The sequence below is a fragment of the Pongo pygmaeus genome, chromosome 13 (genome assembly GCF_028885625.2).
Source record: "Pongo pygmaeus isolate AG05252 chromosome 13, NHGRI_mPonPyg2-v2.0_pri, whole genome shotgun sequence".
Classification (NCBI taxonomy): Eukaryota; Metazoa; Chordata; class Mammalia; order Primates; family Hominidae; genus Pongo; species Pongo pygmaeus.
Genome location: NC_072386.2, coordinates 83,787,053 through 83,804,404, shown reverse-complemented (window position 1 = coordinate 83,804,404; position 17,352 = coordinate 83,787,053). Strand labels below are relative to the sequence as shown.

At 41.9% G+C, this 17,352-nt stretch overlaps 1 protein-coding gene across 3 annotated transcripts in view; it reads right to left on the bottom strand.

Moving 5' to 3' along the window:
* Nucleotides 1-17,352, bottom strand: part of FAM120A (family with sequence similarity 120 member A) — a 114,177-nt gene that overhangs the window by 3,172 nt on the left and 93,653 nt on the right. For 2 of the 3 annotated variants that reach the window (XM_054500474.1, XM_054500475.1), the window contains exons 12-17: nt 12,206-12,320; nt 6,265-6,474; nt 4,894-5,077; nt 4,186-4,323; nt 1,636-1,777; nt 604-700 (exon numbers count right to left, since the gene is read on the bottom strand). In XM_054500474.1, coding sequence (XP_054356449.1) covers nt 604-700; nt 1,636-1,777; nt 4,186-4,323; nt 4,894-5,077; nt 6,265-6,474; nt 12,206-12,320 — 886 coding nt within the window. The remainder of the gene's footprint in view (nt 1-603; nt 701-1,635; nt 1,778-4,185; nt 4,324-4,893; nt 5,078-6,264; nt 6,475-12,205; nt 12,321-17,352) is intronic. The other variant, XM_054500476.2, reaches the window with a different exon arrangement.

Genomic DNA, 17,352 nt, shown 5'->3' with positions numbered 1-17,352 from the left:
GGGCAGATCACCTGAGGTCAGGAGTTTGAGACCAGCCTGGCCAACATGGTGAAACTCCAACTCTACTAAAAATACAAAAATTAGCCGAGTGTGGTGGCACACACCTGTGATCCCAGCTACTCAGGAGGCTGAGGCATGAGAATCGCTTGAACCCGGGACGTGGAGGTTGCAGTGAGCAGAGATTGTGCCACAGCACTCCAGCCTGGGCAATAGAGCGAGACTCCATCTCAAAAAAAAAAAAAAAAAGAAAGAAAGAAAAAAGAAAAGAAACTAAAAGTGGCTGTTCCAGCTCTGTCAGGGCTAAGCAATGCCCAAGGTGAGCCCAGCCCATCGTGTCACACCAGGCGGGAAGCTACCAGAGACACAGGGTCATGGCAAAGGGGAGAGACAACCTGAAGAGGCACTTAACAGCAAAATGATCTGGGCTCTAGCAAATGGACATTTGGTGAGCAGCTATGTGCCAGTTACTGTGTTAGACGCTTGACAGCTAAAGCATTACCCTCACAGCTCTTCTGTCTGAGCGCAGGTACTAGAAGTGCAAGCTCAGACAGGAGACATCCCTGAGGGCATTGAACTGGCACAAACATCATGTTGTCTTCTTACCTGAATTGCTGCCTGGTTTTTGTAACCTCTGCCATAATACCTTCCACCTCTTCCAAATGTTCTAATCACTGGGGTGGAAATAACTCCTCTCGGACGCCTAAATGAATGAAAAAGGACAACAGTAAACACTTAAATCTGTTACAGACAACATTTAAAATAGTATCAAATGATTTTAAAGCCATCCAATCTTACGTTTTATGAAGCATTGAATTAACCCATTTATGCCGGAAGTTGCAATTTTTTGAATTTTTGCAATCAGACCTTGAGCAGTAGGACATAAATAACTCCCACATGCTTCGCGTTCCAATAATGGAACACTAGGCCTAAACAGGTTAAGTATGATCATAGGGAAGATTTATTCCAAGGAATCAATCTTATTTTTTTGGTTCATATCCAATGCATTTGCAGTCAAATGCTCTACCCCCGAGCTACATATCCAATGCATTTGATTTGAAAACTAATACTTTAAAAATACTAAGGTACCTGGTTAATTGAAAATTGTATGGTTAATTATTTAATAATGGTTAAATAATTACATAATACTATAAATGGGATCCTATGCAAACATTATAAATGATGTTAAAGGCCGTGTGCAGTGGCTCACACCTGTAATCTCAGCACTTTGCAAGGCCGAGGTGGGTGGATTGGTTGAGCTCAGGAGTTCAAGACCAACCTGGGCAACATGGCGAAACCCTGTCTCTACCAAAAATACAAAAATTAGCCAGGCATGGTGGCACATGACTGTGGTCCCAGCTACACGGGAGGCTGAAGTGGGAGGATCGCTGGAGCCCAGAAAGTCAAGGCTACACTGAACTGTGATTGTGCCACTGCACTCTAGCCTGGGTGACAGTGAGACCCCATCTTAAGATAAATAAATAAATAAAAACTAAATAATTAAATAAATACAAAATGATATTAAAGAAGAATGTATCTAATGATATAAAAATGTTCCTACTTAAACTTCAAAAAAAAGCAAGTTAGAAGCTGTTTTCTTTATTTATACAAAAGACATTTTCGTGGCTCAGAACTTACCCTCTAGCTGGTCCTCCAACAGAAACCACCTGCAGGGGGAAAGGCCCCCGGCCCCCACGGCCCCGTCTGCTCCCAGCCCAATGGCCAACCACAGTGCCAGCTATTTCTAGTTTGCCTCCCTGAGAAGGTATAGGTTGGACTCCTGCACAAAAAATATACGAAAAGACAAAATCTTTACAATCACAGAATTAAGAATAGCAAAAAGATACAAGCAAGAAACTTCTTTTCAGTTTTGGTTTATATTTACTATGAAGCTACTTTCTCCTGTTTTGTATAATTTTTTATTATGTAGAGTATCTATGTGCATACTGTTTGACTTTAAACTATTGTGAAGAACCCATGAGAAATGAATTAGGTTACAACTGCAAATATGCAAGGCTTTTTAGATAGAAACAGATACAATAAAGTGTTGTCATCAGGTGCATATGGCATGACTTCTATATTACCAAGATGGCAATCTGCAAACTCAAGAATGTTTTTCTCTTTAGGCGAATACTTCCAGGTTAACTACCTTAACCGAACATCACAGAATCAATAAATCTAGCCTGTATTTCTTACTGTATTTTTAAATTAGAATTTCCATAAGCAGAGTCACAAACAGAATTTACTAACTTCTTTTGATTACTGCAAATTGTAAGTTTTCTGACCTAAGAAAATTCTCTAATTGCTAATTGGCAGCAAAACTTCTGATTAAAAACAAAAAAATAAGCAAACAAAACCAGAGCCCCAAGCATCTTGTTTTCTGACAGTGAGAATGGATAATAAACAACTATCATCTTGGTGTTAGCTGTGGCAATTCAGCACTGTCCAACAGAAACCTACAACAAGCTTATTTTTTTTGTAGCCACATGAAAAATGTACAAAGAAACAGAGGAAAGAAGTTTTAATAATGTATTTATTTAACTCAATGTATCCAAAATAATACTATTTCAACATGTAGTCAAGTTTTTTTTTGTTTGTTTGTTTGTTTTTTAAGACAGGGTCTCGCTCTGTCACCCAGGCTGGAGTGCAGTGGCACAATCACGGCTCACTGCAGCCTTGACCTCCCAGCTCAAGTGATCCTCCTGCCTCAGCCTCCTGAGTAGCTGGGACTACAGGTGTGCACCACCATATCTGGCTAATTTTTAAAATTTTTTGTAGAGGCAGGGGTCTCACTATATTGCCCAGGCTTGTCTTGAACTCCTGCCTCAAGCAATTCTCTCTCCTTGGCCTCCCAAAGTGCTGAGATTATAGGCATGAGCCACTGTGCCTGGCCCAAGATAAAAAATTGATGAGCTATTTTAGTCTGCTTCCCATTTTAAGTTTTAAAATCTGATATGTATTTTACACGTTCTAACCAGAACTTAAGTGCTCAACAGAGCAGTGGCCAGCAGCTACTATACTAGGCAGTGCAAATCTGAGTTCCAGACACAATTTTAAGAAACTCAGGAAGCAGGTTCCCTTCATCATTCCAGTCTAAGAATTCACTTCTTGCCCTACACTATCCACAGTACAGTCTCCCCTCTCCCTCCATCTTTGATCCCAACTACGGGCCAGCTTCAGTTTCAAGGCACTAGAAGGAGCTGAAGCAAATCAAGAAGCAGAGAGGAAACATGGCTGCAAGCTGCATGAGGAGCAGTCACAGAGCAGAGTAGCACCCTGCAGGAGGCTGGTGGGCGGACAGAGGAGGCAGAGAGGCATACAGCTGCACCAGCGAAAGGAGAGGTGACCTGCAGACAGAGGGGCTGACCCATCGCCAAATCTGCAACAGTCACCTTTCCGCACAGTTCCCTTGCTGGCCTCCCTAACTATCCCATGTTACTGAGTTGGAAAAACATTGTTGATCAAGAGAGAAAGGCTTGCCCATCCTCAATGCAACTCCAAAATCACATCTGAACAGTTAATCCTGTTATGTGACTTGATGGGCAGATTTAGATCTGCAGTCCCAAAATGTGGGATTAGGACAAAGACACAGGTCACTGACTTCCAATTACAGCACCATCACAAGACATTGCTTCCTATGCTAAATGTTAAGACCCTTTTCTCTTTTGCAAGCCTAATACAAATGCAAAGAGAAGCACTGGGAATCTACAGTAAACTGCCTTGTTTATATTCCCAACATTAGATCTTTGTTTAAAAATGTTTCTGCGAAACAAACTGTGACAGACTTTTTATGTCAGGAATTCTGTGACCATTAGAATTTTCTATACAAGCATGATAATCTTTACCAAAAGATGGCTGCTTGGGAAAGAAACGCCACTATTAGCAGCTCATCCTATGAACACGAGGCGATGGTCAGGTTACCCAGGTGCACAGAAAGGTTCTGTTCTAGGTGGACACTCAGTGGTCTACCCTGAAAGGAGAGACTGGCCACAGCAGAGCCGCTGCCGAGACCTGAGAGCAGAGAGTCTCAGGAGGAGCGGTCAATGAGGGTCAGAGCGGGGACCCAGAAGAAAGGCCGTTCTGCTGGAGGAGGGGCTCATGAGGACAGTAGAGGAAGGAAGGCGCCAGACGATGGAGCGAAGGAAGTGCTGGCAGGCAGAAGCTCTGGGAAGGGGTGGGTATAATTACCGCCCTGGGACTTGCTAGTCCTGCTGCTGTCACTGCCTGAGAAGGCTCCGCAGTGTCCCGATGCTGCTGCCACACGGAAGGCACGGTAAGGGCCTGTTGCTACCGTTTCCCCATAGGGGCCTCCAAAGCCACAGACGCCTGTGGGACCCGGGGTAGAGAGAGAGGGGAGAAGTGTAAGGGACAGGACTCAGGGCCCTGCTGGGTATTCGGGCAGAGTAGCCCCTGCCTCCTCCAGCTGCCATGGAGGGGTCTCCTGGCCCCTCTCGTTACCTCACTGTCCTGTGCCCATGGTCCCTGGGGAACAGTATTGTAAGGCCACCCTCCCTGCAGCGGGTCGTTCAACAGGGCACTGGCATGGGGCTCAGGATGGGCCCTGGGAGATGAGTCCTGGAAGATGGCTCTCTCTGACCTGGGTGGGTTTATTTTCCCTTACACATGAGAAACAAATATATCTTAAAATGTGAGGAGAGTTTTCAGCTTGATTGACAGATTTTACGATGCAGCTTTTGCATCCGCATCAGCAGGTCCCTCTCCCCTATCTCCAGGATCAAACTTGCTCCTCACGGACTTGAAGAACTGCTGCTGCAGGATCTCCAAGACCAACAGTGACAAGGTCAACACACCAGATGGGCTTGCCTATAAGGGCTGCACTTTCTTTACAGGAATCTGGCATCTGTTACCCACAGGAACACGTCCCAATCAACTCACCTGCAAAGCCTCTGCCCCTGCCCTGAGAGGGTGGGACAGGCCCAAAATGCCGGGGGTACGCAGAGGCAGGGTAGAAGGGCAGGGCAGGAGGTGGCGGGAAAGGGAGCGTGTGGCTCTGCCGGGAGAAGCTGAGCCCCTCGAGGACGCTCTGGCGCATCTTCTCTACCTTGGCAGCCTGATCAGCCTGGAAGACAAGGACCAGCATGTGAAAATGCCATCCACAGGGGGTTTTAATTGAATTTAAATGAGCACTAAAGAAATAAGATCTATCAACTATACAGTTGGTTCCCTTTATTCATGAATTCTATGTCTGCAAATTCTCCCACTTGCTAACGTTTATTTGTAACCACAAAAATTTTTGTTGCCTGATGCGCTGACCCCAGCTGAGGTCAAACAAGACAACGCTTGCCTTCTTGTTTCAGCTCATACTGAAAACAAGAATCCTTTTCACAGTTTATTAAGTGCCATGTGTTTCACATTTTTGTCCTTTTTTGTTGGTGATTTCACTGTTTAAAATGGTCCCTGGCTGGGTGCAGCGGCTCACGCCTGTAATCCCAGCACTTTGGGAGGCCAAGGTGGGTGGATTGCTTGAGGTCAGGAGTTCAAGACCAGCCTGACCAACATAGCAAAACACCGTCTCTACTAAAAATACAAAAATTAGCTGGGCATGGTGGCAGGCGCCTGTAATTCCAGCTACTTGGGAGGCTAAAGCAGGAGAATCACTTGAACCTGGGAGGTGGAGGTTACAGTGAGCTGAGACCGTACCACAGCACTCCAGCCTGGGCAACAAAAGTGAAACTCCGTCTCAAAAAAAAAACAAAAAAAAACAAAACAAAAAAAACAAACAAACAAATAAAATAGTCTCCAAGTGTAGTGCTGAAGTGCTGTCTGGTGTTCCTAAATGCATAAGGAGGCTGTGATGTGCCTTACAGAGAATATACATGTTACAGAAGCTACTGGCTGTGAGTTCAATAATAATGAATCAACAATCCATATTATATAAGGTGTCTTTAACGAAAATGTACATGAAATAAGATTATATACTGATTGGTTGACAAAAATATGTGACCAGAGCCTTGAAGGAACCCAGCACCTTGTATTTCCCCTAGGAGCAATGGTCAGTATTCAATAATTTGGCGTTCGAGATGAATTTTAGAACATTACTACCACAAATAATGAGAAACAATGTTATATCAGGAGCTTGGCTCATCCTGGGTACTGAAGTGATATTTAGTGACACTCAGCACCAGGCCCAACCTAAAACAGAATCTTGAAACACAGGATGATAAATATGGTACAAAAGATGACATATTTAACCAATGAGCTTTATTTCATTGCAGTTAAAGGCAGCCACCCGGCCCCCCAGCATACCTGACCATCACAGAGGTCAATGAGTGGGGTCTTTTCCCGGCTGGCTTTGAGGAGTTTGGATTGGAAGAGCTTCCCATCAAAATACATCCAAGGACAACAGTGTTCCCAGGGGATTGGCTGTCCGCATGCATCATTTGCAAACAAGGCCATGTCTACTCCACTCATGAAGAGAGCTGATAGCTGAATTCCTCGGGGATCTAGGTTCTCAATCTTTAAATTGAAAAGAGTAATTTCTATGGAATAAGAGTACTACAGTATTAAATTTTTTCAATGTTTTACTAAAACTCTCCAAAGTTAACAGAATATTCCTCAACAAAACAGCACCACTAAGTAGTCCTATCATTACCTTATATTGACCTAACACTGGCCTCATTTGAACAGAAATACTTATGTGATTTAACACATTTGAATTTAAGAGAATATTTTATAAACATACTCAAGTATTTCAGGTTGGGTTTACAAAGCGTTCCGCAGTGTAGAGTAACACTGTACTTAAGGCTGACGTGTGACAAAATGAGCAATGATGTGTGGTCTCCTTAGAGTCCAGGGCTCCACAATCTCTTCGTGAAATAACACTTCACATTTCAGATCTGCACACAGGTAACGTATTAACAGAAAGAGTGTCAAAACTGAACACTCTATTAAGATTCTGCATTTTTAAATAGTTACATTAAAAGATTATTTGGTATAATCACATTCTAAAATAAATTTGTACTTTATGTTTACATTATTTTATATGTCAAGGTTTTTAATTGCAACTTATTAATAAGACTGTCAAAATGTCTTTTGGAGAAATGGATAGCTTATAAATGAAAGAAGACAACAAAAATATGGTTCCTGAACCATACATACTACTAGAATTTGCACAGACTTTTACTTCCCTCAGTGTTAAGTGCTGGGTGCCTACCTTCTATACGTAGAGCCCACGCTTCTAGTGTCTGATAAGCAGAGTGAGAAACATTAACACGAGCACAGTCAACTCTTGATCATCTGCATGTGAAAGGCCTAGTTTGTGGATTATCCAGGATCAAAGTTTAGCCCTGCTCTGGCTTTTGTCTTCAGACTCTGGTGGCTTTTCAAGAATGCAATGTTTATGGGAGATCAATCTAAGCAATGCCTACATGTGGCAGGTAAAGGGGCTTTTCATTAAAGAGAAAAAGGTCATTCTGGTGCCAAATGCTAATAAACTTACGATCATCTGCTGTTTTTGTTGTTTGTGTTAACAGTCCCTATTATCAACTAACACTGTTTCTCAACCTTTTTTTAAATTTTCACAATACAGTTAACCTTCCAAAACCTGGAGAAGTCTGTTCACCAATTTATAAAAGGTGTTTACACCTCTGGATACTATTGTACATCACCAGCTCCTCCTTTTCCCACGCAGTTGTTGGGAAGTGAACTAAAAAATGTTCCCTTGGGGGCAGGTAGGGCTGGGGTGATAGAATTAGATGCATTTTTATATTTACGTGCAAAGTGGAGGAAGAGAGGTCATACTAGAACAAAATGTACTTGATTCATTTAGACCCCAGCCACCCCCACCTCTGAGCTGCAGAAATGGAGAATTCTCAAGGCAGAAAGAGGGAGCCGACCCTGTTGGAAAGCGGCCAAGCATAGGTGTGGCCCATGAACGAATAGGACACCCATCTCCTGGCCCCTTGCACTGCAGAAATTATGACCACAAATCCCTTCCAGTCAGGTGGGGCTCCGCTGCTTCTAGCCCAGGGGCCTCCGTGCCCCTCTCTCTGCCCTACGCCAGAGAACAGAGAATCCAGGTCAAGGATTAGGGAGAGAAAATGCTGCTCTAAAGTTGTTTGCCTGGCTATCCAAATGTTAAAACACAAAATGCCAACAACACCCTCTGTGTAAGCACATGCAGCACCATCCTAATGGTGTTTCTTTTTTTTTTTCTTTGAAACAGAGTCTCACTCTGTCATCCACGCTGGAGTGCAATGGCGCAATCTTGGTTCACTGCAACCTCTGCCTCCCAGGTTCAAGCAATTCTCCTGCCTCAGACTCCTTAATAGCTGGAATTACAGACATGCGCCACCATGCCTGGCTAATTTTTGTACTTTTAGTGGAGTTAGGTTTTCACCATGTTGGCCAGGCTGGTCTCAAACTCGTGGCCTCATGTGATCTGGGAAGATCCTTGGCCTCCCAAAGTGTTGCGATTACAGGCATGAGCCACCGCATCCAGCTCCTGCAGGTGTTTCTTAGGAACGGGCTGGAGCTGATCATGTCCAGATTCAAACCTTTACGACTAATGTAACTCAAAACCATTTACCCGGCAAACGGCTATCTGCATTGCCAAACTGAAGAAACAGCAGCAGATGTATACGGCACAGAAGCGCCCTAGTTAAAACTATTAATCTCCAAATTTGCTGACAGGAAGAATGCAGCAAGGCTACTGTGTGTGTGTGTGTGTGGGTGTGGGTGTGGGTGTGTATCAAATGGCCTTAACATTAAAGGATTATACTTGTGTGTGTGTGTGTGTGTGTGTGTGTGTGTGGATCAAATGGCCTTAATATTAAAGGATTATACTTTTAAGAATTTTTTAAATGATATTTATAGTCTCAAGATAATTAACGGTTCAATTAGCATTAATCTAATAGAGAAAAGTTCTTAGAATAAGAGCTTGCATAAACAATCTGAATAAAATCTTGACTGCAGTGTAAATTTGCTTCCTTTGAAAATTTTTTAAACTTACATTATGTGGTGTTTTTCTTTCCCTAAATGTTAGTTATATATAAATAATAACATTTAATATTTATGGGGAACTTAAGAAATATATATCAAGCACTGCTTTTTTCATTATCTCATTGCCATCTCTAAACAACATAGAATGCAGGCACCTCTAAATAGTACTCCCTTGTACAGACGGGTCACAGAGGGTTCAAGGTTACAGAGCTGGTAATTGGGAGAACCCAAATCTGAACCCTTGATTATAAAAATAGCTGCAATATTCACATTCTAACTTCATTCTCTTATATCAATTGAGATAAAATATTCAATATCATCCAAAGTTCCTCAACTAGAGAAATACAGACAAAAAAATTCTGACTTTATAAGAAATACAAATATGGAAGTTAATCTCTCTGACCGATTAGCTCAAGAACCAAATTCCAGTAAAGTTACTTTGTCCAACATCTGATTACTGGGCAACAGACTCTTACTTCAATTTGTCATATTTACCTATATGCAAAATAATTCTTACACGTATCACAGACATGTTGCACGCCCCTAATACTGTCTTTAAAGCTCTTCATTTTCCATCTTTTATATTCTGCACTTGGCATGTGAAACTGTTAAAAGAATTTAAGGCAATTATAGGAATGTCAAGGCAAGGGAGAAAGAAACTGGACAAATACTATAATGGTACAAAGTTCCTTCTCATCCTTTACCCACCCTCCTCAAAACACAGGGGTCAGTGCTAATTTTACCTTAATTACATTCATGCTGGTAACCTAGGAGAAGGGCTTAAAAAATATAACAGGAAAAATGAGGGTCATCAATCACTGTCACAGGTATTTAAGGAGCCACATGGAACACTCTCAATTATTCATGGACATGGCAGACGAAGAAAGCATGGATGAGATGAAATTCTTAAAAATTCATTTTAACTAATGGTTTCAATGTCTTGTCCCACCAAACCTCCCATCAGAAAAAGCTAACAAGAGTCCTAACTGTCAGCACTGGGTTTTTCCTTCCTCTTTTCCTCCTCTGATGGCCAACCACAGAGTGGACGATAAATGGGAGAAGAGAAACAGGGTCTGGGCAATCCACAAACTGGGTAGCAGGCCCAGACACACCAGTTAACAGTCAAGAGTTGACTATATCACAAACCATGAAATGGTGTATTACAACAAGGCACTGTTGTTGCTTTTGATATTGCAAAAAATTTTAATGGTTAAATGAAAAGGCAATTTTAGAATTCAATTTTCTATCACTGAATTTTGGAACCCTCAGCTCTGCATAGGAATTTTTGTAGCATTTAAATAATGATCATTCCTATCAAGTCTCAATCTGATGATAGCTGAGAGGATCTTCAATCTTAAAAAACAAAAAAGCAAATAACTGCCTTTCCCCCCAACAAATGCTGTTTTTCCTTATAGCTTTCTCAGAATTTATACTAATCATGAAAATGAAGCACTTACAGGTGTAGGCTGCTCTTATTAAAGGGAACCGTCGACCTCCAGACAAGCAAGACCCAGAGGATCGATGAGTCAGACTGAAGTTTACTATACATACATATGTCTTTCTGAGCATATCTCTACAAATGTCTGGCTTTAGATGAAGAACCAGGAGAAAACCATGAAAGCACTAAGATCTCAAAAGAACCAAAATGAAAGCTTAGAGTGTGATTGTTTTTCAAAAGTTATATCCTATGTGTTGATCCAAAAATGAAAAGGATATGGGATATAAGATGAACTTTGAGTAAAAGTAACTTGATGGTGAATAAGGCTTAGTGGGCATACCTGATACCTGGCGGTCTGATTTTCAGAACTGGGATGTCAATACTGATGTAATAATCTATATAAGAGAAACAGGAGTAGAGGTAGAGGGATGGCACCACACACTAGCAAAAGTATCTCCAACCCCCTGAAGCACAGTCTGTGACGAAGACGGTGGTGATGAGACAAACCAGGTGAGGACACGGGAAAGGACCTGACTTAGCACCAGCCACACTGCCTGACGGGGACACCTGACCAAACATTGAAAACAGAAACGTAAATTCAAAAACATTAAAAATAATAATTTCTGTCTAACAAACAGAAAAGCTTGATCTACAAAGTAAAGAATACAATTTGAAGTGAATTCTCCTAGGTTTTGGTTTTTTACTTAGCTTATTTCTAAGTCACAAGAAGTCTCAGGTGAGCTCCACACAATTGAGGAGGGTCACTTAACACCAAATTACTCAATTTAACATGATAATTTAGGGAAAACTAGAAATTTATTAAGCAACAACTATTGAATACTGAAAATCTATTAAGTGAGCCTAAAATTCCCCTCCATGGAAAGAATGCCTTCATAAAGAATGCCAAAAAGATCTAAAGGTGAAGGCAATTTTGTGGAAAGAGATTAACTGATTACAAATCAAACTCTGTAAAACAAAACAAAATAAAACAAAACAAGAACTGATGGCAAAGAAAAAAACAAAACCCTATACATTGAAAAGAAAAGGCTGATCTACTAATTTAACTAGCTTTGAAAAGTCTTGAACTTTCTAAAATTTAATATGGAAATTAGAAAGCAATTACAACCATGTGAACAAGGTAACTAATGAAAGTATACCGAAAAAGATATTCACACTGAAAAATTAGGTGACAACTTGGAGAAAAATCAATATTGTCAAAACAATTAAAGAACAAAAGGAATTACTAGAAGGCAAAATTAAAAGGAATATGATGTTAAATGCTGACTTAAAAAGGGATAGAAATGATGATGTAACATCGTTCTTCAAGTAGTTTTTTATAAGGGATTTTATAATAGTTGAGGGGCAAAGAATATTTTTTAGAGAAAACTAAAGTTGTAATTAGGAACAATGAAATGAAATAAGAAAAAGAATCCTTGCTAGATGTTAGAAAATTCTTAAGATCAAGCCCTCTCAGGGTTTGGAATCCCCCCCTAAAATATAAAAGGCAAGTTTATTTCATGATGTGATAAATAAGAATAAACATCCAATGGTAAACAAGGGGAAATCATTCTCTGACAAAGTGGGACTAATCATTTCCAAACTGGGGATAGCAAATTCATAACTAGAAAGGAATATTCCTTTTGCCATGAAGGCGATTGATCAAGTTCTTATCATATTAGTATTATTAGTTTAGTGGACTAAAGCAATTAGTTTAAAGAATTAGCAATTCTGCCTGTTGAAAGTTAGCAGTATTACACCAAAATCCAAAGTGAGACTGTCCAAGACAATGCAATGAGGCTGATAAATTACCTTGAGCTCCTGGAGCTGATCAGGCTCGTAGAGTTTGGGGGACAGCGCCTGAGCCAGGAAGGCATCTAGCTCCTGACGCCGAAGGATGCGTGCTCCCGGCCACTGCACCATGTACCTGGTGAGGGGCAGAAATGAAAGGTTGGTGATTACTGAGTGGTCGCCCGTCATATGGACAAGTCCAGTAGGAGGTTCTAGATAAATCCCGGATGATGTGAGCTAAGAAGACCCATGTGATTTTTTATTCAGCTTTTCTACTTTTCTACTTTCATTTGATGATGCCATTACAAATGAAAACAGGATGTCAGAATGTTTTACTTTAGAATAATTAAAAATAGCACACTGAATTGTGGATATTGAAAACTAGCTAGTCAGTGATTTTTGATACAACCTCACTCTTGTGAAACATTTAAACCCTGGAAGTACATTCTAAGTACCAATTTTCAGGATTCATTCATTTTTTTGTTCAAGCCAGGATAGCCAGGAGGCAGACTCTAGGTATAAATAAGAAAGACAAATCCCGAGATGAAAAGCAAAGACCATTGCCTGGCCACTCTGCAGCTGCAGGTCCATGGAGCAGGTAAATAACCGAAGATAGGGCCAGTACCACAAGGTGAGCAGGAGTCAGACTCAAGAAAAGCAATGTGTAGGACCATCACTAGAGCCACAGCAAAATGTGTGCACCCTGAAGTGGCTGCTAAAGGACAATCAATCTCCAAATCTTCAACTTCAACTAGAATAGGTCTGCCTGGGAGTCTCCTTCCCTTCTCAGTAACAGCACTGCCTGAATCACAAACACCCTACAGTACTGCACAAGGCACAACCCCAAGGAGTGTCTGGGTGTGAAAAAGTGAAGGGCTAACTATAATGACTTAGTCATAAACCTTTCTGAAGACTAACGTTCCCAGTTCTTTGCTTTCCATAAACTTGAAGGATGACCTAATCAAGTTGCCAGCTGATCACTAAAAATAACTTCTGATGATAGATTACTAAGTGATCTCTGGCAAATAACTCAAAAGGAGTTCAGAGAACCGTGACATGCGTAACAAAGCTCTTTCCATTCCCATCTGCAGAGTAAGTTTGCTCAGTGCTTAAAATCTGAGTTAACAAAACCCAGGGTTAGAGTTGGTGCTGAGCACTAAATCATTCTTGTATTAATTAATATTCATCCATGGGTACACAAACTAAGTAAGGGAGGTTCTAGATAGCTCATTGAGATATATTTTCAGTTGAAGCCCAAAGTAGAAAGTTTACATGCTCACTAGGTGCCAAGGCATTGGTCTAAGCACCTTACACACTTTAACTCATCTACTGTTATAGAAATTCTGAGACAGGAATAATAATTATCCCAATTTAGAGAAGGGGAAACTGAAGCACAGAGAGCTTATATACATCACGGTCAAATTAATGTGGCAAAAGTAGGATGTAAATGCAATTTCAAGGAGAACAAACAGCAAATGTTACATTTCTATGGTATTTATATTTGATAAGATATATAAAAGAGTGATGTGAAAGTTTCATTTAATTAAACCATCAATACTTGCAATGACAAAAATCACATCCTTTGCAATTGATTAACTGCCACAAATCTTAAACACAATGTTCTCACTGAGGTTTGTTTTTTTTTTTTGAGATGGACTCTTGCTCTGTGGTCCAGGCTGGAGTGCGGTGGCATGATCTCGGCTCACTGCAACCTCCGCCTCCTGGGTTCAAGTGATTCTCCTGCCTCAGCCTCCCAAGTAGCTGGGATTACAGGCACACGCCACCCCACCTGGCTAATTTTTGTATTTTTAGTAGAGACAGCGTTTCACTGTGTTGGCCAGGCTGGTCTCAAACTCCTGACCTAAGGTGATCCACCCGCCTCAGCCTCCCAAAGTGCTGGGATTACAGGCGTGAGCCACTGCACCCGGCCTGGTCTTACTGAGTTTTAATCAGGGCCGGACGCAAGAAACAGCAAATATGAAGAAGGTCCCCTCCTCCTATTTTTGTCTCAAAAAAATTATATACAATGTTCTTTGCCTGAAGTATCTATGTTTTATATTCCTTTTATTTTAATTTCTTTTTATTTTTTTAATTGAGGTAAAATACACAAAAAATTTACCATTGAAGCCGTTTTTAAGTGTACAGTTCAGTAGCATTAAGCACATTCACAGTGCTATGCAACCATGACCATCACCCATCCACAGAACTCCTTTCATCTTCCCAGACTGAAACTCTGTTCCTCTTACACAACAACTCCCCAGTCTTCCCTACCTCAGCCCCTGGCTATTGGTTCCTTTTAAAATTTTGTAATCCCAGCACTTTGGGAGGCTGAGGCAGGAGGATCACGAGGTCAGGAGATCAAGACCATCCTGGCTAACATGGTGAAACCCCGTCTCTACTAAAAATACAAAAACAAAAAAATTAGCCGGGCGTGGTGGCGGGCGCCTGTAGTTCCAGCTACTGGGAAGGCTGAGGCAGGAGAATGGCGTGAACCCAGGACGGAGCTTGCAGTGAGCTGAGATGGCACCACTGCACTCCAGCCTGGGCAACAGAGCGAGACTCCATCTCAAAAAAAAAAATTTTTTTTTTAAATCAGAAAAAGACTGTATTGCAGATACACTGGTTCTCTCAAGATCTTTCCTGGCTTTCCTGGCAGCTAAGACTCTCCGAATTCAACTTCACCAGGATAGCAAACAATTTTGTTGGTCAGACTATCCGCTATTTCCTCCATCTGGCTTTCTATAACAGTTAGTGTTTAGACCCTTCTCATCGTAGGTCCTCTGAACACCATGCTGGATACAGAGTATGAATTACTAGGTACATACATACATACATAGATTAAATATCAAAACAGAGATCCTGGTTAAGAGTCAAGATAAGAGCGGCTGAGAACTTAACTCTTGGTCAGCTTATTTAGTTGTGCTATTCCTACCTGTGCATTTAGAATGTTTTCAGATCCCTTTTACACTACTAAATCTATCTATGGTATTTCTGGAAATTTTTTCTTTCCGTGTTCTTTTCCATGCAATCAAGCAGATTATGAAAATGTCACTTAATGTGCTAATATAGACAGCTATAGGGCCTCAGGGAGTTGTCTAACTTCCCACAGCCTTCATTTCCTTACCACAGAAGGGTGGGGGCAGTATAAATTGTTCTGGAGCCCTCCTAAGGCTGGCTGACCTTGACCCCATCTCCTCTCACTGCACTTTACAAGCATGGAAGCTGGGGTGAAGCCAGAGCTCCAAAAGGAGAGAAGCAAGCCTCAGCCAGCATGGGCCACCTGCTGTGTCACCCAGGCTGACCACCAACCACCCGGGTTGCACCTCTAGAGCACACACTGACGGCGCCAGCATTGCTCTGGAGTCTTATGCCCTCCATCCCTGTTACTGTATTTACTGATTTAAGTCAAGTTTTTCTAAAACCTAACCCAGTCTGCATCTTTGTGTCTGCCATATTGCTCCTACAAGAATACAAGCTGCTGCTTTTGGACAAGAGCCTTGTCTATTTTATCCATGCTACATCCCCAAAAAGACCTGCTCTGCTCTGTGCCCTCAGCCTGCACCCTCACACTGCAGCAACCTCTGCTCAGACTCCATCCCCCATCTCTGCTATCAGGGATTCTAGAGATTTGACTGATGTTCTTCCGCTGTCCATCTCAATTGCTGCCATAGTATAACATTTAAAATATATGTATGCCCAACTCTACCTTAACCAAGTGATCGATGTTAACATCACTAGTAAAAGCAAAAACTAAATTCCCTTAGGGAGCAATGAGAAGACCACCATACCCCTTCTGTGGGGTTCCACCCCAAATGCATCACCTGACTCTAATGGTGAAGAAACATGCGTCCAACAGAAATTGATAATAGTCTACAAAGGAATAAAAAAAACTGTGGCCATGAGCTGGCTACCTGTGTTTGTAAAGAGAAGATTACTGGAGCATGGCCATGCCCATTCATTTCTGTCTTGCCGATGGCCATCTCAACAGTGCTGAGGAGACGGCTCAGGTGTTTCCAGGATCACTGCTGAGAAAGGGCCGAGAGGAGCAAACAGAAGAGTGGGCTGGGAGGCAATGCCATGAGGACCAGCTGCATGCATGGCCTCTTCCCTGTCCGTGTATCTCAGTGCTCACACACAGCAGGCCACGAGGCACCAGCCACAGGAAGTGCAGAGTAAATACAGCAGATGCGACGGCATCAAGAGTCTGAGCACGAACTTAAACACGAAGCTGAAACATGTGATCCTAGCCCCCTATAGTGCAACAGCAGCTCATCCTCTGCCATGGCCATGGGGCCCCAGAGTGTGTCCTCACTCAGGGTCCCAGTATGTACCTTAGGTCAAGTATATGGTGGCCTGTCAGGTGCTCTGCTAGATTAAAGGCCATGTGTCACACTAAACTTGGAAGAGAAAAATACAAAAAAAGTAATCAAATTCATTATTGCTAATTTGATCTCACAGAATCCAAAGTCTTAAACTTTCTATGAGTATAATATTGTTATTAATAAAAACATGTCTTTAATTGAATTTGCCATCAGAGGAAACCAGAAGCCTCTAAAAACAAAAATAAAGAAGGAATTGGCCAGGTGCGGTGGCTCATGTCTGTAATCCCAGCCTTTTGGGAGGCCGAGGTGGGTGGATCACCTGAGGTCAGGAGTTCAAGACCAGCCTGACCAACATGGTGAAACTCCGTCTCTACTAAAAATTCAAAAAATTAGCCGGGCGTGGTGGCGCATGCCTGTAATCCCAGCTACTTGGGAGGCTGAGGCAGCAGAATCACTTGAACCCAGGAGGCAGAGGTTGCAGTGAGCTGTGATCACACCATTGCACTCCAGCAACAAGAGCAAAAAACTCCGTCTCAAAAAAAAAAAAAAAAAAAAGAGGAGTCTTTCCCATCAGCCAGTCTTCAATGGAAATCACGTTCAGCTGACACACTGTGATTTAAGTCAATCTCCATTTAATTGAATCTTCCTAAATAAGTTATTGGCCTTAACATTTGTTATAAATTTAAGGACCACCAGGAAATAAAAACATGAATAAGCTCTGTCCCTCCCTTCCTAAAGTCAGGTAGTTGGGACCCAGTGGGAGGGATGGTCAGTCATGCCTGCAAAAGCGGTGCCAGCCCAGAGGGTGAGACAGGCCCCAAAAGAAACAGGGGCAATGGGGACTGC